The following is a 20,322-nucleotide window of genomic DNA, read 5'->3' as shown; positions in this document are numbered from 1 at the left end:
AAGGGAACGCTGGCAAAGTTAGATTTATCCATTTCTTCTTTTTTTGAACGGATTCTCTTCCCTTAAAGCTGCAGTTCAGGCAATATCCTGCATGTGTTTTTTTTAATAAATCAGTTCTGTAGTAAGAAAAAATACTTTTAGCATTTTCTGTTTAAAAAAAAAACAACTTTGAAAGACCAATTTTCTTGTATTCTATTTTAACAAGCATGCTTGTTCCTATAGCAACCATTTACATTCCCCATATTTAAAGATGTCGCCAAACTTTGCCGATCAATACATGGAGAACGAATTGACCGGCAGCTATGCAGTTCTTTAGGCAATTAGAGATTGCACACATGAAACTATTGAAGTAAAAAAAAAAAAAAAAAAAAAAAAAGACTGAACTGCATCTTTAAATGACGGAGGGTGTGCCTTGGTACGTACCTGTCTCAGGAGAAGTGCACCTGGCTGCAGGTGACCTGCAAGGGATAATACAGGATCTCTTCATTCTCACCGCTCAGAGTCATGTCCATCGGCAAATCTGCGGGAAGAACCAAAAGGAATGAGAAATACAAATATACACAAAGAAAGTCGGTGCAAAGTCGTCCGCCTCACTCACACCGGCCTAGTGTTCACACTCAGATCCGCAGCAAGTAACACAGAGCTCTCTGCAAACGCTCACATCCACAGCAAGTAACACAGACCTCTCTGCAAACGCTCACATCCGCAGCAAGTAACAGAGCTCTCTGCAAACGCTCACATCCGCAGCAAGTAACACAGAGCGCTCTGCAAACGCTCACATCCACAGCAAGTAACACAGACCTCTCTGCAAACGCTCACATCCGCAGCAAGTAACACAGACCTCTCTGCAAACGCTCACATCCGCAGCAAGTAACACAGACCTCTCTGCAAACGCTCACATCCGCAGCAAGTAACACAGACCTCTCTGCAAACGCTCACATCCGCAGCAAGTAACAGAGCTCTCTGCAAACGCTCACATCCGCAGCAAGTAACACAGACCTCTCTGCAAACGCTCACATCCGCAGCAAGTAACACAGACCACTCTGCAAACGCTCACATCCGCAGCAAGTAACACAGAGCTCTCTGCAAACGCTCACATCTGCAGCAAGTAACACAGAGCTCTCTGCAAACGCTCACATCCGCAGCAAGTAACACAGACCACTCTGCAAACGCTCACATCCGCAGCAAGTAACACAGACCTCTCTGCAAACGCTCAAATCCGCAGCAAGTAACAGAGCTCTCTGCAAACGCTCACATCCGCAGCAAGTAACACAGAGCGCTCTGCAAACGCTCACATCCGCAGCAAGTAACACAGACCGCTCTGCAAACGCTCACATCCGCAGCAAGTAACACAGACCGCTCTGCAAACGCTCACATCCGCAGCAAGTAACACAGACCACTCTGCAAACGCTCACATCCGCAGCAAGTAACACAGACCTCTCTGCAAACGCTCACATCCGCAGCAAGTAACACAGAGCGCTCTGCAAACGCTCACATCCGCAGCAAGTAACACAGAGCGCTCTGCAAACGCTCACATCCGCAGCAAGTAACACAGACCTCTCTGCAAACGCTCACATCCGCAGCAAGTAACACAGACCTCTCTGCAAACGCTCACATCCGCAGCAAGTAACAGAGCTCTCTGCAAACGCTCACATCCGCAGCAAGTAACACAGAGCTCTCTGCAAACGCTCACATCCGCAGCAAGTAACACAGACCTCTCTGCAAACGCTCACATCCGCAGCAAGTAACACAGACCTCTCTGCAAACGCTCACATCCGCAGCAAGTAACACAGACCACTCTGCAAACGCTCACATCCGCAGCAAGTAACACAGACCTCTCTGCAAACGCTCACATCTGCAGCAAGTAACACAGAGCTCTCTGCAAACGCTCACATCCGCAGCAAGTAACACAGACCACTCTGCAAACGCTCACATCCGCAGCAAGTAACACAGACCTCTCTGCAAACGCTCAAATCCGCAGCAAGTAACACAGACCTCTCTGCAAACGCTCACATCCGCAGCAAGTAACACAGAGCGCTCTGCAAACGCTCACATCCGCAGCAAGTAACACAGACCGCTCTGCAAACGCTCACATCCGCAGCAAGTAACACAGACCGCTCTGCAAACGCTCACATCCGCAGCAAGTAACACAGACCACTCTGCAAACGCTCACATCCGCAGCAAGTAACACAGACCACTCTGCAAACGCTCACATCCGCAGCAAGTAACACAGACCGCTCTGCAAACGCTCACATCCGCAGCAAGTAACACAGACCTCTCTGCAAACGCTCACATCCGCAGCAAGTAACAGAGCTCTCTGCAAACGCTCACATCCGCAGCAAGTAACACAGAGCTCTCTGCAAATGCTCACATCCGCAGCAAGTAACACAGAGCTCTCTGTAAACGCTCACATCCGCAGCAAGTAACACAGAGCTCTCTGCAAACGCTCACATCCGCAGCAAGTAACACAGACCTCTCTGCAAACGCTCACATCCGCAGCAAGTAACACAGAGCTCTCTGCAAACGCTCACATCCACAGCAAGTAACACAGACCTCTCTGCAAACGCTCACATCCGCAGCAAGTAACACAGACCTCTCTGCAAACGCTCACATCCGCAGCAAGTAACACAAAGCTCTCTGCAAACGCTCACATCTGCAGCAAGTAACACAGAGCTCTCTGCAAACGCTCACATCCGCAGCAAGTAACACAGACCTCTCTGCAAACGCTCACATCCGCAGCAAGTAACACAGAGCTCTCTGCAAACGCTCACATCCGCAGCAAGTAACACAGAGCTCTCTGCTAACGCTCACATCCGCAGCAAGTAACACAGACCTCTCTGCAAACGCTCACATCCGCAGCAAGTAACACAGAGCTCTCTGCAAACGCTCACATCCGCAGCAAGTAACACAGACCTCTCTGCAAACGCTCACATCCGCAGCAAGTAACACAGACCTCTCTGCAAACGCTCACATCCACAGCAAGTAACACAGAGCGCTCTGCAAACGCTCACATCCGCAGCAAGTAACACAGACCTCTCTGCAAACGCTCACATCCACAGCAAGTAACACAGACCTCTCTGCAAACGCTCACATCCGCAGCAAGTAACACAGACCTCTCTGCAAACGCTACTTTTCTGCTGGGCTTTAAACAGTTATCTCCGTCAGGGCCTATTGGGCAGTACCTGGGATGTCAAAAGACACATGATCCACGGGTGGCTTGGAGCTCAGCTGCCAGCTAGTTCTCACTTCCGTCTGCCCACGTCCGCTTATAATCTCCCCTCGCCAAGTCTGCGGCTGCAAACTGAGGAAAGGGACAGAAATGGTCAAACCGTGAACTCTCAGAGGCTCAAAAGCAACTACAGATAAAACACCTGTTAGTGGCCAACCCCAGTTTTCAAGGGCCACCAACAGGTCAGGTTAATGATATCCCTGCTTCAGCACTGGTGGCTCAACCTGTCCTAGCTTTCAAGAGATACCCCGAAAACCTGACCTGTTGGAGGCCCTTTGAGGACTGGCGTTGGCCGCCCCTGCGCTACTGGTTCAGGCTTTTCCGGTTGCTTCTTACTTCTGGTAAATGTTGCTGATGACACTGGGTCGGATCGGAAACCGGAATACATGCTGCTCATTCCACTTGTTCTCCTGGTAATACTTTAAGCAGGACCTGGTGACACAGCAAACAAACAGAAACTCCAGACTTTCACTTGGATGGTTCAGGAAACTGGTCTCGTTATCTTAAGATCTCGATCTGGTCAAGTTGGGGGAGTATATATTTGCAACCCAGAAAGAGGCCGTCGTGTAATAAATAAAAAGAAACTGGGAGGGAAGGAGTTAATAGATTGTGTGATGGCATAAATGTAAAAAACATCAGGACCTTATATATGGTTTACCCATCGTATACTGGATATATTACAGTCCCCATCGTATACTGGATATATTACAGTCCCCATCGTATACTGGATATATTACAGTCCCCATCGTATACTGGACATATTACAGTCCCCATCGTATACTGGATATATTACAGTCCCCATCGTATACTGGACATATTACAGTCCCCATCGTATACTGGACATATTACAGTCCCCATCGTATACTGGACATATTACAGTCCCCATCGTATACTGGATATATTACAGTCCCCATCGTATACTGGATATATTACAGTCCCCATCGTATACTGGACATATTACAGTCCCCGTCGTATACTGGACATATTACAGTCCCCGTCGTATACTGGATATATTACAGTCCCCGTCGTATACCGGATATATTACAGTCCCCGTCGTATACCGGATATATTACAGTCCCCGTCGTATACCGGATATATTACAGTCCCCATCGTATACTGGATATATTACAGTCCCCATCGTATACCGGATATATTACAGTCCCCATCGTATACTGGATATATTACAGTCCCCATCGTATACTGGATATATTACAGTCCCCATGGTATAGCGGATATATTACACTCCTCATCGTATACCGGATATATTACAGTCCTCATCGTATACTGGATATATTACAGTCCCCATCGTATACTGGATATATTACAGTCCCCATCGTATACTGGATATATTACAGTCCCCATCGTATACTGGATATATTACAGTCCCCATCGTATACTGGATATATTACAGTCCCCATCGTATACTGGATATATTACAGTCACCAACGTATACTGGATATATTACAGTCCCCATCGTATACTGGATATATTACAGTCCCCATCGTATACTGGATATATTACAGTCCCAATTGTATACTGGATATATTACAGTCACAGGGGCACTAAAGGGTTTAATAGACATTGTTTAGACGAGGGGTGACTAACGCCAGTCCTCCAGGGTCACCAACAGGTCAGGTTTTCAGGATATCCAAGCTTCAGCACAGGTGGCTCAATCGGTCCCTGCTTCAGCACAGGTGGCTCAATCAGTGGCTCCGTCTTTAACTGAATAATATAGGTGGAGCACGGGTTATCCACCCGTAGCGGGCTTTTTGTTCTCATTTGTAACCAAAGATCTTTTATATTTTTGCTTACAAATCCACCTTTGACTGAGCTACCTGTGCTAAAGCAGGGATATCCTGAAAACCTGACCTGTTGATGGCCCTTGAGGACTGGAGTTGCCCTGTCCGATTTAGACTGAAATCAGGACTTTGCATGTCTTTAATACACAGGAATGATGTAAATATAATAATATTACTCTATCTGCAGGCACGTTCCTATACTGCATTTGGTGATGAAATACAACTGGTTCAGGCGCTTGGTCTGAAACCAAATAAGCGCAATTCCAATGCGGCCTTAATAATAATGAATCGCATGGTCTGATATAAATGATAAGGGGAAATGTAGCAGTCACTGTAATAGAGCGCGAAACCCTGTGCTTGTAATATCCCCGCCATTGTCTGCGTGGGACGGAGAACGCACTGCGTCAGGGGGAAGAGATAGTCCTGGCCCAGGTTCAGGAAGGCGTTGCAGCTCGCGACGACCTCCAGCATGTGGTGCAGTTTCTTTACACAGTGAACTTGCTCCTGGAGATCCGCTGAGGTGGAGATGAAGTCATCCTGCAAGGGGAGAGCACTCATCACCTCTCATCGCAGCCACTTTCCCCGATGTGAAGCCTTACTTTTCCCTGATTGTTATTTATTACTAGCTGAAAGTACCTGGTTTTGCTCAGGAATTCTAAGAAACCAACCTCACACCCCCTACCCTTCTCTCTCACCCCCCATACCCTTCTCTCTCACCCCCCCCTACCCCCTTCTCTCTCACCCGCCCCTACCCCCTTCTCTCTCACCCGCCCCTACCCCCTTCTCTCTCACCCCATCACTTTCCTTTCATACCTTATGATGTCCCCAATTCTTCCCGCCTCTCTCTCTCCTTCATTCTTTCTCCTCACGTGCCAACAGGCTTCCTCTCTTACCGCGTCTGCTTTCGGCTTGAACGCTATAGCTATCTGACTCTCCTCATCTGCCACCAGGCTATGTGCATTATGATGTCACCAATTAGGCTACAGCCCCAGTGCCTGCACTGCACGCGCGCCTGCGAGGCTGGCGGCGTGTGCAGCCGAGTCCCCCGGTTTGCAGTGAGCTGCAGGGGGAAAGACGGGGGTCGTGGCCGTGACATCACCCGGCAGGTTCGCCCTCATTGGCTGAACCGCAGGGGGTGTGGCCTAGTGCTCCGTTGCAAGCCCTGCTCTCAATTGTCTTGAGAGCAGGAGTTTCTCTCGGCGCAGGGCGGCGGCCCCTCCTTGCAGCGGGCACTGCCCCATTGTGGGGCGTGTCTTGTCCCTGCAGCGTCCGCCACTGTGGGCGCTGCAGTAGCCAGCGGGGACCTGGCCTTACATGTCACATGCCAGATACATCACCTGCCAGGTACAACACCCAGTGGCTGACATGCTTACAGAAATTGGAATAACTCCTACAATTAACAATAGAATGCACCCAATTTCCAGACAGACAAAAACCTGCTCCTCGATCTCCGGAACCATCAGGCAAAATTTGGTTTACCAAATCTTAAGAAGCGTCCAAATGCTGCATAGCGACGAGACAAACAACTTTCCAAATATACAGTCATTTTAAACCTCACAGAACTCAGCAAGTTTATTTTTCTGAGGTTTGAGGGGAAAAAGAAGTTGACTTGTTTGTGTAAAACAGAAAATAAAACACAGCAGGGCCCGTCACCATCCTGGATATCAGATCCCCCCCAGGACCAGTGAGTTAGGAAGCAATCTGCAATGCTACAGCTATACGTGTCTCTGGCTAATTCCCGGGTATGGTCAGCAAACATATGTACAGTCGCTCTGCCCAATGGTGCAACTTCCCATATGCACAGCACTTTAATCAAGGATCATTAATTCGTTCTTACCAGGTATTTCAAAGTCACAAGCTCCCGGGCTGTGGGGACAGAATAGTTGATTACTGTATGCAATCTAATTGATGCTCAAACACAGAATAAATATGAGTTTGAAGAGTGATTTTAGCATTTGTTTGTAAAAGCGAATGAACTATATATTACTCTGTATTTCTGAGGGAGAACGGAGTTCAAATGGCAGTCCCACAGAGCAGGGAAACAGGAAAGTAGGTAACATTCAAGTACAAGCTTCCCCCAATAAACTTCTGCAGGGGAAATGGCAGCCATCTCCATTTCAGGCCAAAGATTAAGATGTTGGTAGATGGACTGCAACACTGTAACAATAACAGGAAACTATCACATGGAAAAAAGCACAACGAACTCTGTTAAATGGCTTCATTAACAAAAAATGGGGAAAAAATAAGTTACCCAGGACTGCACCATTAACTTCTATTTTTAAGACCTATTTTTAATTCCTTTGCTGCCCCAAGGTCCTTCAGACCACCGAGGAGCGAGATCGCACAGCGACAATCCCCGTGTGACAGCCTCTCTGTCCAGGGAGGAGGTCAAAGTTCTAGAGCAGGGGCGGCCAACTCCAGTCCTGAAGAGTCACCAACAGGTCAGGTTTTAAAGGATATCTCTGCTTCAGCACTCTTTGAGCCACCTGTGCTGAAGCTGGGATATCCTGAATACCGGACCTGCTGGTGGCTCTTGAGAACTGGAGTACCAGATAATAAAGACACTGGAACGCTGCCGGTTCTGACCTATGAAACAGTTGGTGTAATCTTTCTTCATCTTGTCCAGTCCAATCTCTAGGAGCATTCGGATGGGCGTAAGTCCTGATAGGGACACGCTCTGCATGTTTCCGTGGTAGGACTGCTGAATTAGTTTGCTCAGAGAACTGCTGCTCCCACCGTGGATCTGGAAGAAGCAGAGAGACTCCTCTCACACTAATGCTAAACATAGAACTTTACAGCGTATCAAACCGTTCCTTTCCCCTTCCTTTAGGAGCCGGCCGCACATGGCAAAGAGATGCCCAACACAGAACATGCGTTTGTTCTTTTTACTGGTGGGGGATGGTGCTATTTTCAGCTCCGGGGATCCCGGCGGCTCCAGACATACTTACTGGTAAAGTTACCAGTATTCTTGCTGGGAATTTAAATAGTCCTCAATAGAAAGCTGCAATGCATGTCGTTATGGCTTCCTATTGGCCCACGAGATGGCCGACATTTTTACTTCCCTGGAGGGAGCAAGAATAGCGGTAAGTGCTCCAGTAAGCATCGCAGGAAAGGGAGCACTGCGCTGAAAATAGCGCTGCTCAGCTCCGGACGGCCCTCCGTTCCTATCCTGTAAAAATGGCAGACAGGACTTTGGCTTCACCACTTAATGACCTATCAGCCAGTTGGTGAAGCTTAGGCTGCGTTTATAGTAAGGGCTACGGTGACGCGACGTCAGCTGTCGTCATTGTAATAGCGATTCCTGCTTGTAGTGCAGGAGACAGCGACCAGGGGCGTGGCGGAGGCGTGACCGTGAGCGGTTCGTCCTCATTGGCTGAACCACTCGCGTCACGCGCCGATCGCTGAAGAAATCAAAATCCTTTGACTTTCAGCGATCACAACCGTGTGACGTTAGCCGTCGCGCCCACTATGGACACCCGCGACGGACTGCATGCACTTGCTATGGTGCTGCGCAACGTCGCAGTCGCCCTGACTATAAACGCAGCCTTAGGGATTTACACTACTCTGTCCTGCTCAATGCTGCAGTGTAGATAGGCCAGACATGCACATCTCTGGCTCAGCACAAATATTCAGGCTCTCGTGCAGATGGAGCGCTTATATTGGCAAGTCAAGGTTAGAAACCGTGGCGCAACCTTACCCACGGCTTCACTTGTCCATGCTTCAGCGACTGGATGACGAGAGAGAAGAAATTCACCACATCTTCATATGAAGAGACACCTTCATTAACAAAAAGGAAGCACCTTTTAGATTGTAAGCTTTTCGGGACAGCGGTTCCTTTTTCCTAACGTTACTTTTAGGTCTGAAGCGCTACTTCCCATGATGTGTTATATTATTATGCCCATGGGTGGTGCTATGTAAAGAAAAACATACATCTTTCACTTGCTACTTATTTACAATTCCTGGACATTATATAAACCACAAACTGTCAAGTTCTTAAAAGCGCAAAGTTAAACATAAAACGATGCCCAACAAGTCACTTTGTTCTCCCATATTACCAGAAATGAGACTAAACTCTTCAAGGCCGACATTGCTCCAGTAAAGGTCCCTATATACTGCCCGTGCCCCTTGTCGGTTGTATATAAGAATAAAGCACTTTGCACATGTCACAAGGGAGCGCGGGGCAGGAGGTGACAGATGTCTCTTACTGCTTCTCATTTTGCACCACAGCATCTCTGCAAAGTCCAGATCTCCCCTCTCGGTGAGGAAGGACTGGATGGAGCTGTCCACGACTACAGTGTCACTCTGGACTTCCTAATGGAAAAAGAGGAATCCACTGTTAAAGCGGCACACACTGGGTTCAGCCTCCTCCCTCTGTGTGCACCCCTCAAAGTCATCATACAGAGTGTAACTGTGCATACCCAACCATGTAACACGCATTCTGCCTACAGAGGAAAACATAGCAAATCAGACCCCATAATCACCGCCAGTTCCCTGCAGTGCGTTCCCTCACTGCCCTACACCAGCGCCTCCCAGCCTTTATTTGGTTAAAGCAGAACAGGCTGCACTGTGTTTAATATAAATGTATATATATATATCCGTTTTGAAACGTCTGAGATCAGATGCATTGTAAGTTACCCCAACCCTCTCTAATAGCGCGTCGGAGATCAGATGCATTGTAAGGAACCCCAACCCTCTCTAATAGCGTGTCTGAGATCAGATGCATTGTAAGGAACCCCAACCCTCTAATAGCGCGTCTGAGATCAGATGCATTGTTAGGAACCCCAACCCTCTCTAATAGCGTGTCTGAGATCAGATGCATTGTTAGGAACCCCAACCCTCTCTAATAGCGTGTCTGAGATCAGATGCATTGTAAGGAACCCCAACCCTCTCTAATAGCGCGTCGGAGATCAGATGCATTGTAAGGAACCCCAACCCTCTCTAATAGCGTGTCTGAGATCAGATGCATTGTTAGGAACCCCAACCCTCTCTAATAGCGCTTCTGAGATCAGATGCATTGTTAGGAACCCCAACCCTCTCTAATAGCACGTCTGAGATCAGATGCACTGTTAGGAACCCCAACCCTCTCTAATAACACGTCTGAGATCAGATGCATTGTAAGTAACCCCAACCCTCTCTAATAGCGCGTCTGAGATCAGATGCATTGTTAGGAACCCCAACCCTCTCTAATAACACGTCTGAGATCAGATGCATTGTAAGTAACCCCAACCGTCTCTAATAGCACGTCTGAGATCAGATGCATTGTTAGGAACCCCAACCCTCTCTAATAACACGTCTGAGATCAGATGCATTGTAAGGAACCCCAACCCTCTCTAATAGCGCATCTGAGATCAGATGCATTGTTAGGAACCCCAACCCTCTCTAATAACACGTCTGAGATCAGATGCATTGTAAGGAACCCCAACCCTCTCTAATAACGCGTCTGAGATCAGATGCATTGTAAGGAACCCCAACCCTCTCTAATAGCGCGTCTGAGATCAGATGCATTGTAAGGAACCCCAACCCTCTCTAATAGCGCGTCTGAGATCAGATGCATTGTAAATTCTTATGTATTTGGTACGATTTTCAAATTAACTGAAAATTGCAGGGATCCCTTTAGGGACGCCCGGGGAACCCAAAAGCTGCTAGGAACCACTGTTGAAAAACACTGATTTACAACAGCCCCAAAACATATGTCAAGAACCCAAATGGTTGCAACACAGATGGCAACATTACGCAATTACACCGGATCAGTCTAAAGCCACGCCGGTGATTAAGGGGACCTGCAGAAGAGGAGCGCAGTGGCTTTAGCGCTTAAAGGGTTAACGGGCCATGGTGCTGTAGTGCAATGAGCTGCACTTAAAAGGATCCAGTCCCCTGTTTAAGAGCAACATAAAAAATGGGCCCTGAAAGAAATTAAGTGGCAACATCAATCATGTGTATAGTGAGACTCCCACATACATAATACATGAGCCGAGCAGAATGACTGGGAAATCATTTTATTGAGCTTGTTTGGATACCCTTCAAGCCTCAGGAGTAAACTTCGAGTCGTCTACAAGCTACGGCCTCGCCATGCAGCTATTTCCCTGCAGGCCCACTTGTTATTTTGTGGCCATCAATTCTGATTTCGGTTTTCCTTTTTTTTTAATTTTCTGCGCCCTCGGGCGAAGCCGCTGAACCGTACAAGCGCCACGTGCAACGCGCCGTGTAATTGCCATGTTCGGAGATACCCACAACGCGCAGGCCGAGGGAGCGGGAGGTGTACGTTCACCTCGGCCCGCCAGCCGTTTAACCCCTGCAACGCCGGAGCAATCACGCAATTTTTTTTATTATATAGAATTTAGCCCTACTAGCCTCGCGTACAAATGAAATAATTGATTCCCGCCGACAGTATACCCACCTGCGCTTCTGTCTTCAGTACTGAATTATTAAGACCATCCTGTTTATTCTTTTCTTCTGCCAAAAGAAGAAACATACAAATCATGAAGAGCACGTTACTGCAGCCCAGCTCAGACCAGAACGGATAGAAGCGCCCAGTTCCTTTAGAGCAGGGGTGGGCAACTCCAGTCCTCAAGGGCCACCAACAGGTCAGGTTTTCAGGATATGCCTGCTTCAGCACAAGTGACTCAATCAGTCCCTGCTTCAGCACAGGTGGCTCAATCAGTGGCTCAGTCTTCGACTGAGCCACTGATTGAGCCACCTGTGCTGAAGCAGGCGTGTCCTGAAAACCTGACCTGTTGGTGGCCCTTGAGAACTGGAGTTGCCCGCCCCTGCTTTAGATAGAAGACAAAGTTACCATTCAAGAGTTCCTGTACAAGCTCCGCAACCGTTCTGGCCTCGGTTGGCTCAGGCCAATCGGTCACCCCAGTCTTTAAACCTTCTGCCAAAACCTGCCGGACAAAAAGATTTTCTTTAAGTGCCATTGTATCCGTGACCGGGGGAAGACCCCAAAAGAAAGCAGGGGTGGGGGGCCCTCATACTTTTGCTTCTGGTATGCAGCAGCTTGGATGTGGAAACGTTCGTGGAAGATCGCCGGATTTACTTACGAGCAGGAACTCCAGCTCTTTATAAACAGAATACAAAGGGCTCCGAACATCGCCAGATTCCACTCGAATATTCTGCAAAAGACATCATTTTGGACAAAAAAAAAAAAAAAAACAACTCAATTTGTGGAGGAATATTTCGACTGCTAAATAAAAATCCCACGTTGTGAGAACATTGCCACGTCTCAGACAGGTCTGCCACGCTGCCCTTCCCCATTATCTCTTACCATATACTGCTGCCACGGATTCACGCAAATGAGCACAGTATCACTTTTTGCTTCAAATCCATTATAACATGGGAGCCCTATAAGCTTATGGCTGCCATATTACACAGCTTTTCAGCACAGCCTGGGTTAAAGAAGTGCAGAGCCAGTAACCTACTCACAGACTACTGTTTTGACCTTTTGGGTCCCGTCAGTGTGAGGCTGGTTATACTGGCTTTGCAATGTGAAGCTGGGATAGGTTTTAACCTCACATTAAATACGCTATGCTGCTAAATACAACAAAGCAGTTATTGTCACGCCATGTACCCCCCTATTGTGGTGCATAAGGCTGCGGTCCCAGTGACCGCTGTGCGTTCAACCTCCGCCCCCCCAGTCGGGCCGGTCCTAGTTAGTACCCTGTCGCGCACCTTTCCCCTGCGGTTTTCAGGCAGGCTGTGAAATTTAAACTCAAAGTTTGCAATGGAGGCGTGGCCACGCCCCCGCCGGCGGTTCAGCCAATGAGGGCGAACCAGCCGCGGGTCGTCATGGCCACGCCCCGCAAACCCATCGCCACGCCTCCTCCCGTCGCAAACGTTCCCTCTCCCCTCAGACCGCGGTGTAGCGCTGTGCACGTGACGCCCCCCCCCCCCCCCCCCGCCGGGCGCGCGTGCCACAGTGCTGACTGGGGACTCACCCTAAGAAACAAGGTGAAAAGTGATCTTCACATCTGACATCCAGGGAAATGTGACAGTAGCAGAGCGCCTGCAGAGGGCAGCGCCTGCAGAGGGCAGCGCCTGCAGAGGGCAGCGCCTGCAGAGGGCAGTGAGAGGGCAGCGCCTGCAGGGGGCAGCGCCGGCAGAGGGCAGCGCCTGCAGGGGCACAGCGCCTGCAGGGGGCAGCGCCTGCAGAGGGCAGCGCCTGCAGAGCATCGCAATGACGCTGAAACAACGTGTGCAGTCACTGTACAGCAGGGGCGGCCAACTTCAGTCCGCAAAGGCCACCAACAGGTCAGGTTTTCAGGATATCCCAGCTTCAGCACAGGTGGCTCAATCAGTCTCAGCTTCAGCACAGGTGGCTCAATCAGGCTCAGCTTCAGCACGGGTGGCTCAATCAGCGACTGAGCCACTGATTGAGCCACCTGTATTGAAGCAGGGATATCCTTAAAACCTGACCTGTTGGTAGCCCTTGAACACTGCAGTTGGCCACTCCTGCTGTACCGCTGGAGCCTCTTGGAAATGACAAATCCACTCTCCCTGGAATCTACGTTCAGACCGCTGTATGGGGGACGCTTAGCAGCCCATTTTACAGATTGGTTTGTGTTGCAACCATGCAGTAAACGTTAAATAAGCTGTTGCGTGCACTATGATAAGCGAAGGTTTAAAAAAGAAAGAAAGAAAGAAAGTCCTACCAGTGTCGCAGCTGATGTAAGGGGCGGGATTTGCAGGGTATTATCCACGCCATTCCAGGCAAAATCCACGCAGATGCTGCTCTGTGATTCTATAAAGGTGTTTTCCACCATCGTGGAGCCAAACAAGTCATACTGCGCAAACCCCTTCGTCTTTATCTGAAAAAGAACATTTACACAAACATTAAAAACAGGGAACAATTTGTCCCGGAATGTGAACGTTTTTCGTGCACGGCGTGACAGACATTGATTTGGTGTCACATCATCCCCCCACGTGGCCTCAGGCACAGCTACAACTGGAAAATAAGGGCAGGCCTGAGGTTTCCACGTTACACCACATTGCAAGACCTTTCACATCACCAGGAGTCTAAATCACAGATTGTGGACTAAGGGCTCGCTCAGACAGAAGGCGGTGCGCGCGCTCTAACGTGCGTGCGCTAACGTCCATCGCAAATTTGGGTTGTGCGGTGGGAGTTTTGAAACTGAAAACTCCACCGGCGGCAAAGTGCAGCGTTGTCGCTGCGACATTTTGCCAGCACAACCCAAATTGAAATTTGGGGCTGCCGTCGCGTGACGCGAGCTGGTTCAGGCAATATAGGTGGTCCAGCTCCGTGACTCGCTCATTATACGCCCCCGCCACGCCCCCAAACGCCGCAATCTGGCTCCTGCAGTTTGAGTTCAGATCGCTGGGCTGCAGGAGCGAGCGGCGGGGGCGCGAACGCTAGCAAATAGGCGTGGCGCCCTCTCTGAGCTCAGCCTTAGGGCAGGGGGGCTCGACTCCGATCCTCAGGCCCCCACCAACAGGTTTTCGGTATATCCCTGCTACAGCACAGGTGGCTCAATCTGGGACTGATTGCAGGAGAACAGCATCAACATATCTAAAGAAAACATCCCCACGCTGTGCGTGTTTTTTCCCCTTTGTATGTCTATTTATATGGCGCTATCCATGTACATAGCACTTCACAGAAGTAATACGCGTGACATATTAGAACACATAATGGGAATAAGCGCTGCAGACATAAAACAATAGAAGGATTTCCTGCCCCGAAGAGCTTACAATCTAAGTTATGTTATATATTTAACAGATTTTGCTGCAATTGATGTCATAGCTGTAATTTGTATAGAAAACAGCAGAATGTGCCCTTTACTCAGAACATCTCTTGTACCGAGAGCAAGAACTCACCACAGGTGAACGGTGCCGTCCCCTGTGCGCCCGAAGGAGCGTTTCCAGGCTGGGGAAAGACGTTTTATCGCTGGTGGGACCTAGAAATAGGAGAAAACAGGGACCGGGACAAGTTATTTCATGACTTATCGTGGGGCGTTTTACTTTACTGGCTTGCTCTACGACAAACAAACACTTTAGCAGAACTTATCCGTTGGGACACGTTGCAACACATCGCTAATCCCCTCCGGCAGTAACAGAGTAATAACAAGATGATAATATATACCAGGAGATACAGGAATAGAGTGTATCCAAACCTACTGCCAAAGAGGCTTCATTACCGTTACAGGTCACCATGCGGAAACTCATCCCACTGATCTTATTATTCGGGGTTTTGATGGGCTCTGCTCCCAGCCAGCATGTTCCCTCTCCGTCCGAGCCGTCACAGCGCACCCACAGCGGAGGAAGAACCACCAGAGGGTTCCCGTTTGTCCGCTGGGACATGTTCGGATTGTGCGCTGCAGTGTAGAGGGAAAGCAGCTGCCTGGAAAGAGGGAAACGGGATGTAATGCAACGTAAATCAGTGACAATCCCTATACGTGCCCAGCAACTTATCTAAACGTTTACCTCCAGTTCAGTGGTGATAATAATAATACCAACTACAGTATATGCATTTTACGGGGTTTAAATATGAATATTACTTATGATGTTCTTTTTGTTTATTGACATTGTAAACAGATCATGTGTGAACTAAATTAGTTTGTCCATGGCTGGCCTGACATTTTAACACAAAATTGTACTTTCAGCTAGTACGGCCCCTGCTCACTAACTGAATGTAACATGCCCGGTCTTGGCTTATTATGGGCGTGGATAGGATGCAGGTGATATAACGCGCACGTGGAGGAATTCCCAGGCTAAGCGCAGTCCGGTGACGTACGTTGGGACTACAGATACATACCTTGCTCTCATGAAGGGTAAAGCCAATGGTTGCACACTTTCTTGCAGAGACCCCTCAAACCCATTCATTTGTGATTCGTCCATCACGTCGTTTTCTTCCAATTTGATTGGCTGCAAAACAAAGACTCCCTTTAGGATGTCGCACGTCTTAAAATACAGTGACGCAGAGATTTGGAACAGGTTAATTAGCTTCTCGCAGATGTGGAAGTATAATAATGTTTTATATTATTAACATATGTAAGGAAAGCCATGCTTTGTGTGACAGTGCATTATGGGTAGCCGTGAAGCAGTAGAGTAGACAGATGAAAGAAGTTTTTTTCTTCTCTGAACTTGTCAGCTTTTATAAAGGTGAGAATACTTGTTATCTTTTTCTAGGTGGGCCTCTTGCTTTACTTCTTATCTGTAAAAATTCCTTTGAGCAGCTAGGCGAAGGAGGGGAAACAGTTAAGGGGGTTGGGTGGGGGGGTCCCATAAATTATCTGTCTTTCTTTGTCCGGTTAGTTTGCTAAATATAATTGGTAATTATGTAGAAATAAAATAGGAGGCCCCATAAACTCATATGGACGGGCACTGCAAAATTATGTATCCACGCCCATTACTTTTGGCTTTAAAGTAGACTGTTTGGGGCATATTTAAGTTAGTACATGTATGTTAGATCAGACTCATGTTTGATTGTATATGAATGTCTCTTGCATACAGCTGTTTGCAATGAAAGTCTCTATACAAATTGCTTGCCTAAATAGACACGTGTGGAACTGAGTTTTTCCACGACACAGGCCACGTGTGAAGAAGGTCGCCTCTCCATCACTGGGCTTAGAAAACATACCTCTCTCTCCATGATGAAAATCGGCCCGCTTATATTCCAGAACGTCTCTAATGACCTGCACGGGCCGTCACTGACCACATGCACCCGAATGTCATCCTGGGAACAAGATATTTAAAAAACAAATGTGCCTGTCAGCTTCTCATTGGATTTCAGGGTTAAGGAGCACTCATGCTATAGCAGTCCTGCCATGGGTTCCTACAGGATCAATGAGCCAGGAAGGGAACGTGCAAGTACTACAGGAAGTAAAATCCAGGCACCCCCAATGTCTTTGGTGAAGAGAAAATAAGGAGTGTGCATTCAAGCAGGAGCGACGTTTCGGTGCCAGGTCCCGGAGTGGCCGAAATATCGATCCTGCTTGAATAAACACTTTGTTCTGCACCAAAGACCTTTCGGAGTGCCTGCATTCTTCTTCCTTTACTAGATTCTCATTGGATACTGATGTCAAACTGAGCCAGTTAATAGAGTGTTTTGGCAGCAAAGGAACTAAAGTTGGGAACAGAAAAACACTCAGGCCCGCCCTGCCAACACTTCCCACAGCGAGTGCCCACGATATCGTATTACTGGTGTAACCCCTCTTACTCCCTCGGTGAGAGGATGTCCCCAAGCTACCAAGGGGTCTCAGAGAAAGTGACAGGCTGCTTGCTGCAGCGCCCGTGGGGACAAGAGCCGCCCCTCAATGGTGCCGGGCCCACTGCAAGGGGTGGCCGCCGCGCCGTGCGTTTTTCCTGCGGACAGGAAAATTGTGATCAATACTAGCAACGGAGCGCTAGGCCACGCCCCCCGGCGTATCAGCCAAAGAGGGCAACCTGCCAAGTGACATCATAGCCGCATCCCCGTCACGCCCTCCCCCCCCATCTTTACCCCTGTAGCTCACTGCAGACCGGGGAACTCGGCTGCACTCGCCGCCAGCCTGGCAGGCGCTCGTGTAGCGCAGACAGCTGGGCCATAGCCTTAGGGGGCGTTGCGGGCAAGTTGAGCGCGCTCGAAAGTTAATTTTTTTGTTTACCCAAGCACCAAGCGTGGGTGAGCGTGCTTGCCCACGCACGAGCGCACCGCGTGAGCGGGGACTTACATATATAGATATCTGTAAGTAAAAGCGGCAAGCGCTGCCCGCTCAGCGCTAGCGGGGACGCAGCCTTAGAGGCAACATATCCTAGCGCCTCAACTACCTTTCTTGACAGATTATCGACTGTTTGCACGAGTAATTTAGCCCGCGTGTGTTGTCAGGTCATTTTGAATGTGTGTTTCCTGCTGGGCTGACTATGTTTATGTAGGAACTGAAAATAACCACAAAACCTGGAACAGCCCAGTGGCCAGAATCGGAGGTGTTAGATGTGTGCAGGTGTAATTATATGAATGAACGCTGTCCAGGATTCCCACATTACTTTTCTTGTCTGGCAATATTTCTGTATCTCATTTTATCATACATAGTCTGGGACTCTTTTGAAAATATTTTTATTCTATAGGTATCGCTATACCAATTAAGAGCTCGTGTGGACACCAATTTTGAGGGATCCCTCAGTTGTAATTTGATATTAAAATTCAACAATTGTGTAATATATTTGTTTGTAATTGGTACCCTGTGCTGCAGTTTTTTTTAAATATATATATTTTTCCCCATTCAATATGTGCAATCTATACAATCTGCACACTACAAGTGATTAGCTAAACTGCAGATCCGTTCTCCTGTAATCGATCGCTTGCTCAGGGTTATTTAATTCAGTTCTTGCACAGCATTGTGGGCAATGTAGTCCTGGAATAGGATTGACTGGGCAGTTACTAGATACAATTGTTGCACTGCTAGAAAGAGAGCGGGGCTCAAGAGCCAGAGCCTGTCAGAAGGGGAAGGGGGTGTGACTTTGGAAATGCTTCCTACATTCGAAACATTAAAAATGTCTTTAGAAATTTTTTTTTTTTTTTTAAAGCTAGAAGTATTTTCTCATAGCACAGAACTGATTTATTAAAAACACACACGTAGGATATTGCTTGAACTGCTGCTTTAATCGTTTTATTATTGATAAGGAGCTACAATTCCCAAAAAGAAATACTCAGACGCGAGTACTCGTCAATAACTGAAATCCTTTCAGCCGTAGCAATGACAGAAACGGTTATAAATCAGGTGACGATACGGATTTATAACGTGCTACAGGATTCCCGGTATCAGTTCTTTGCAGGCGTGTTTCAGGAGAGAATAAATACAAAATCCCTCATCTAAAAGGACTTTTGGGTTTATTCTTTACCGATCTAAGCAGCCAATCAGGACTTTTACGGCAAAATCCCCCATTGACGAGTCGGACAATGGGTCAGGTGCACAGGGGTCCAATAAAGAACTCTGTACAGGTTAGGAACACTGGGATTCATCTGTAAGGCTGCGCTTATAGTGCCGGCGACAGCGCGTCAAAACAATTGCATTGCCGCCGCCGCGTGTGCTTATAGTAAGGGCGTCGCAGCGATGGCTTGGACGCGATCGCTGGAAGTCATCTCAATTTGATTTTTCCAGCAGCCTGACGTCGCGACGCCGGCACTACAAGCGCAACTTTAGGCGTAATTACCTCATACAGAAAAGGGCCTTTCGATTTCTCGTTCTTCACCTCGCCGTGAATCCTGCGAAGGAGAATATTGTTAGCGATAGTACGGACGCCGAAAGAAGACAAACATCAAGAGGACAAAATGATACCGTAACCTTATTCCCCGCCATATGGTGACACGCGTCAGTAGGATGGGGGGGGGGGGGTGCATGCACGCAAAGAAATATTCTGTATTTATAGTCTGCGGGGTCCCTGGTGTGTCCGCAGGGGACCCCAACTTGGGATAAACGTGGGCGATGAACAGCTGACCCCACTGAAGTCTATAGGGGAAGCGGAGGGACCCCACGATTAAGGGGGATGGGGGGCGCACCCAGTGTGTGAGACATTAGAGTTGCGTACGGTCCCACTATGGTTTCCAAGACGCACTCCGCCCCCCAAATCCCCACTGAGGTGGTGAGCAACGCCCAGATAGTCTCTGCGCTGTTTATCTATTTCCCCATCCATTTCATTGGCATCTATGGTTACCATGGCAACTGCTGCTCTCCCAGAGTGTCACATGCAGCGGCCATTTTAAACTCCCAGGGAGCAAAAAAATGTATAAAGCCTTAAAAAGGGAAAGAAGGGATCCGGGTGTGTGGTATTATATTAGCGTTATACGGACAAGCCGCGTCCGGTGCCGTGTGCCCCGTTACTGAGCTCCCAGTCAGTACCGCTACTATCTGAGCGGGTCAGACATTTCATAGGGTAAAACATGGTGACCCGGGTTTCTGGATCGCCCGACCTGTATAGGAATCTCTGCAGCTCTTCAGCCGCCCGGTGCTGCTGGGCAAACATTCCGCCGGGTCACCGGAGCAACCTCGCACCGACACCCGCCGGGTCACCGGAGCCACCTCCCACCGACACCCGCCGGGTCACCGGAGCCACCTCCCACCGACACCCGCCGTGTCACAGGACCCTCCTCTACATTCGAATCGCGCGGGCATCTGTCACAGGGCGGGTCACGACCCGGAAGTACAAACAGACCACATTATTACAGTAAAATATAAAATAAATGACAAAACACGGCGGAGGCCCCGCCCTGCGCCGGGTGTCCCCGGGACCCCGCGCCCGGGGGGATTTGGATGAATAAAAAATAAGTAAATAGAATAAAGACAGATATCCCTCCGCCGCCCA

At 48.6% G+C, this 20,322-nt stretch overlaps 1 protein-coding gene across 1 annotated transcript in view; it reads right to left on the bottom strand.

The window, feature by feature from the left end:
• ZWILCH (zwilch kinetochore protein) overlaps positions 1 to 20,322 on the bottom strand; it is a 23,862-nt gene extending 3,540 nt beyond the window's left edge. The window contains exons 1-18 of the mRNA XM_075575380.1: positions 19,931 to 20,322; positions 19,174 to 19,225; positions 16,622 to 16,717; positions 15,797 to 15,906; positions 15,180 to 15,382; positions 14,860 to 14,939; positions 13,680 to 13,835; positions 12,072 to 12,143; positions 11,822 to 11,915; positions 11,426 to 11,481; positions 9,234 to 9,339; positions 8,726 to 8,805; positions 7,615 to 7,771; positions 6,866 to 6,894; positions 5,429 to 5,565; positions 3,566 to 3,661; positions 3,183 to 3,301; positions 424 to 520 (exon numbers count right to left, since the gene is read on the bottom strand). Coding sequence (XP_075431495.1) covers positions 429 to 520; positions 3,183 to 3,301; positions 3,566 to 3,661; positions 5,429 to 5,565; positions 6,866 to 6,894; positions 7,615 to 7,771; positions 8,726 to 8,805; positions 9,234 to 9,339; positions 11,426 to 11,481; positions 11,822 to 11,915; positions 12,072 to 12,143; positions 13,680 to 13,835; positions 14,860 to 14,939; positions 15,180 to 15,382; positions 15,797 to 15,906; positions 16,622 to 16,717; positions 19,174 to 19,225; positions 19,931 to 19,983 — 1,788 coding nt within the window. The 5' untranslated portion in view covers positions 19,984 to 20,322 and the 3' untranslated portion in view covers positions 424 to 428. The remainder of the gene's footprint in view (positions 1 to 423; positions 521 to 3,182; positions 3,302 to 3,565; positions 3,662 to 5,428; positions 5,566 to 6,865; positions 6,895 to 7,614; positions 7,772 to 8,725; positions 8,806 to 9,233; positions 9,340 to 11,425; positions 11,482 to 11,821; positions 11,916 to 12,071; positions 12,144 to 13,679; positions 13,836 to 14,859; positions 14,940 to 15,179; positions 15,383 to 15,796; positions 15,907 to 16,621; positions 16,718 to 19,173; positions 19,226 to 19,930) is intronic.

Source organism: Ascaphus truei, chromosome 18 (genome assembly GCF_040206685.1).
Source record: "Ascaphus truei isolate aAscTru1 chromosome 18, aAscTru1.hap1, whole genome shotgun sequence".
NCBI lineage: Eukaryota > Metazoa > Chordata > Amphibia > Anura > Ascaphidae > Ascaphus > Ascaphus truei.
This window is presented reverse-complemented; position numbering and strand designations above follow the sequence as displayed.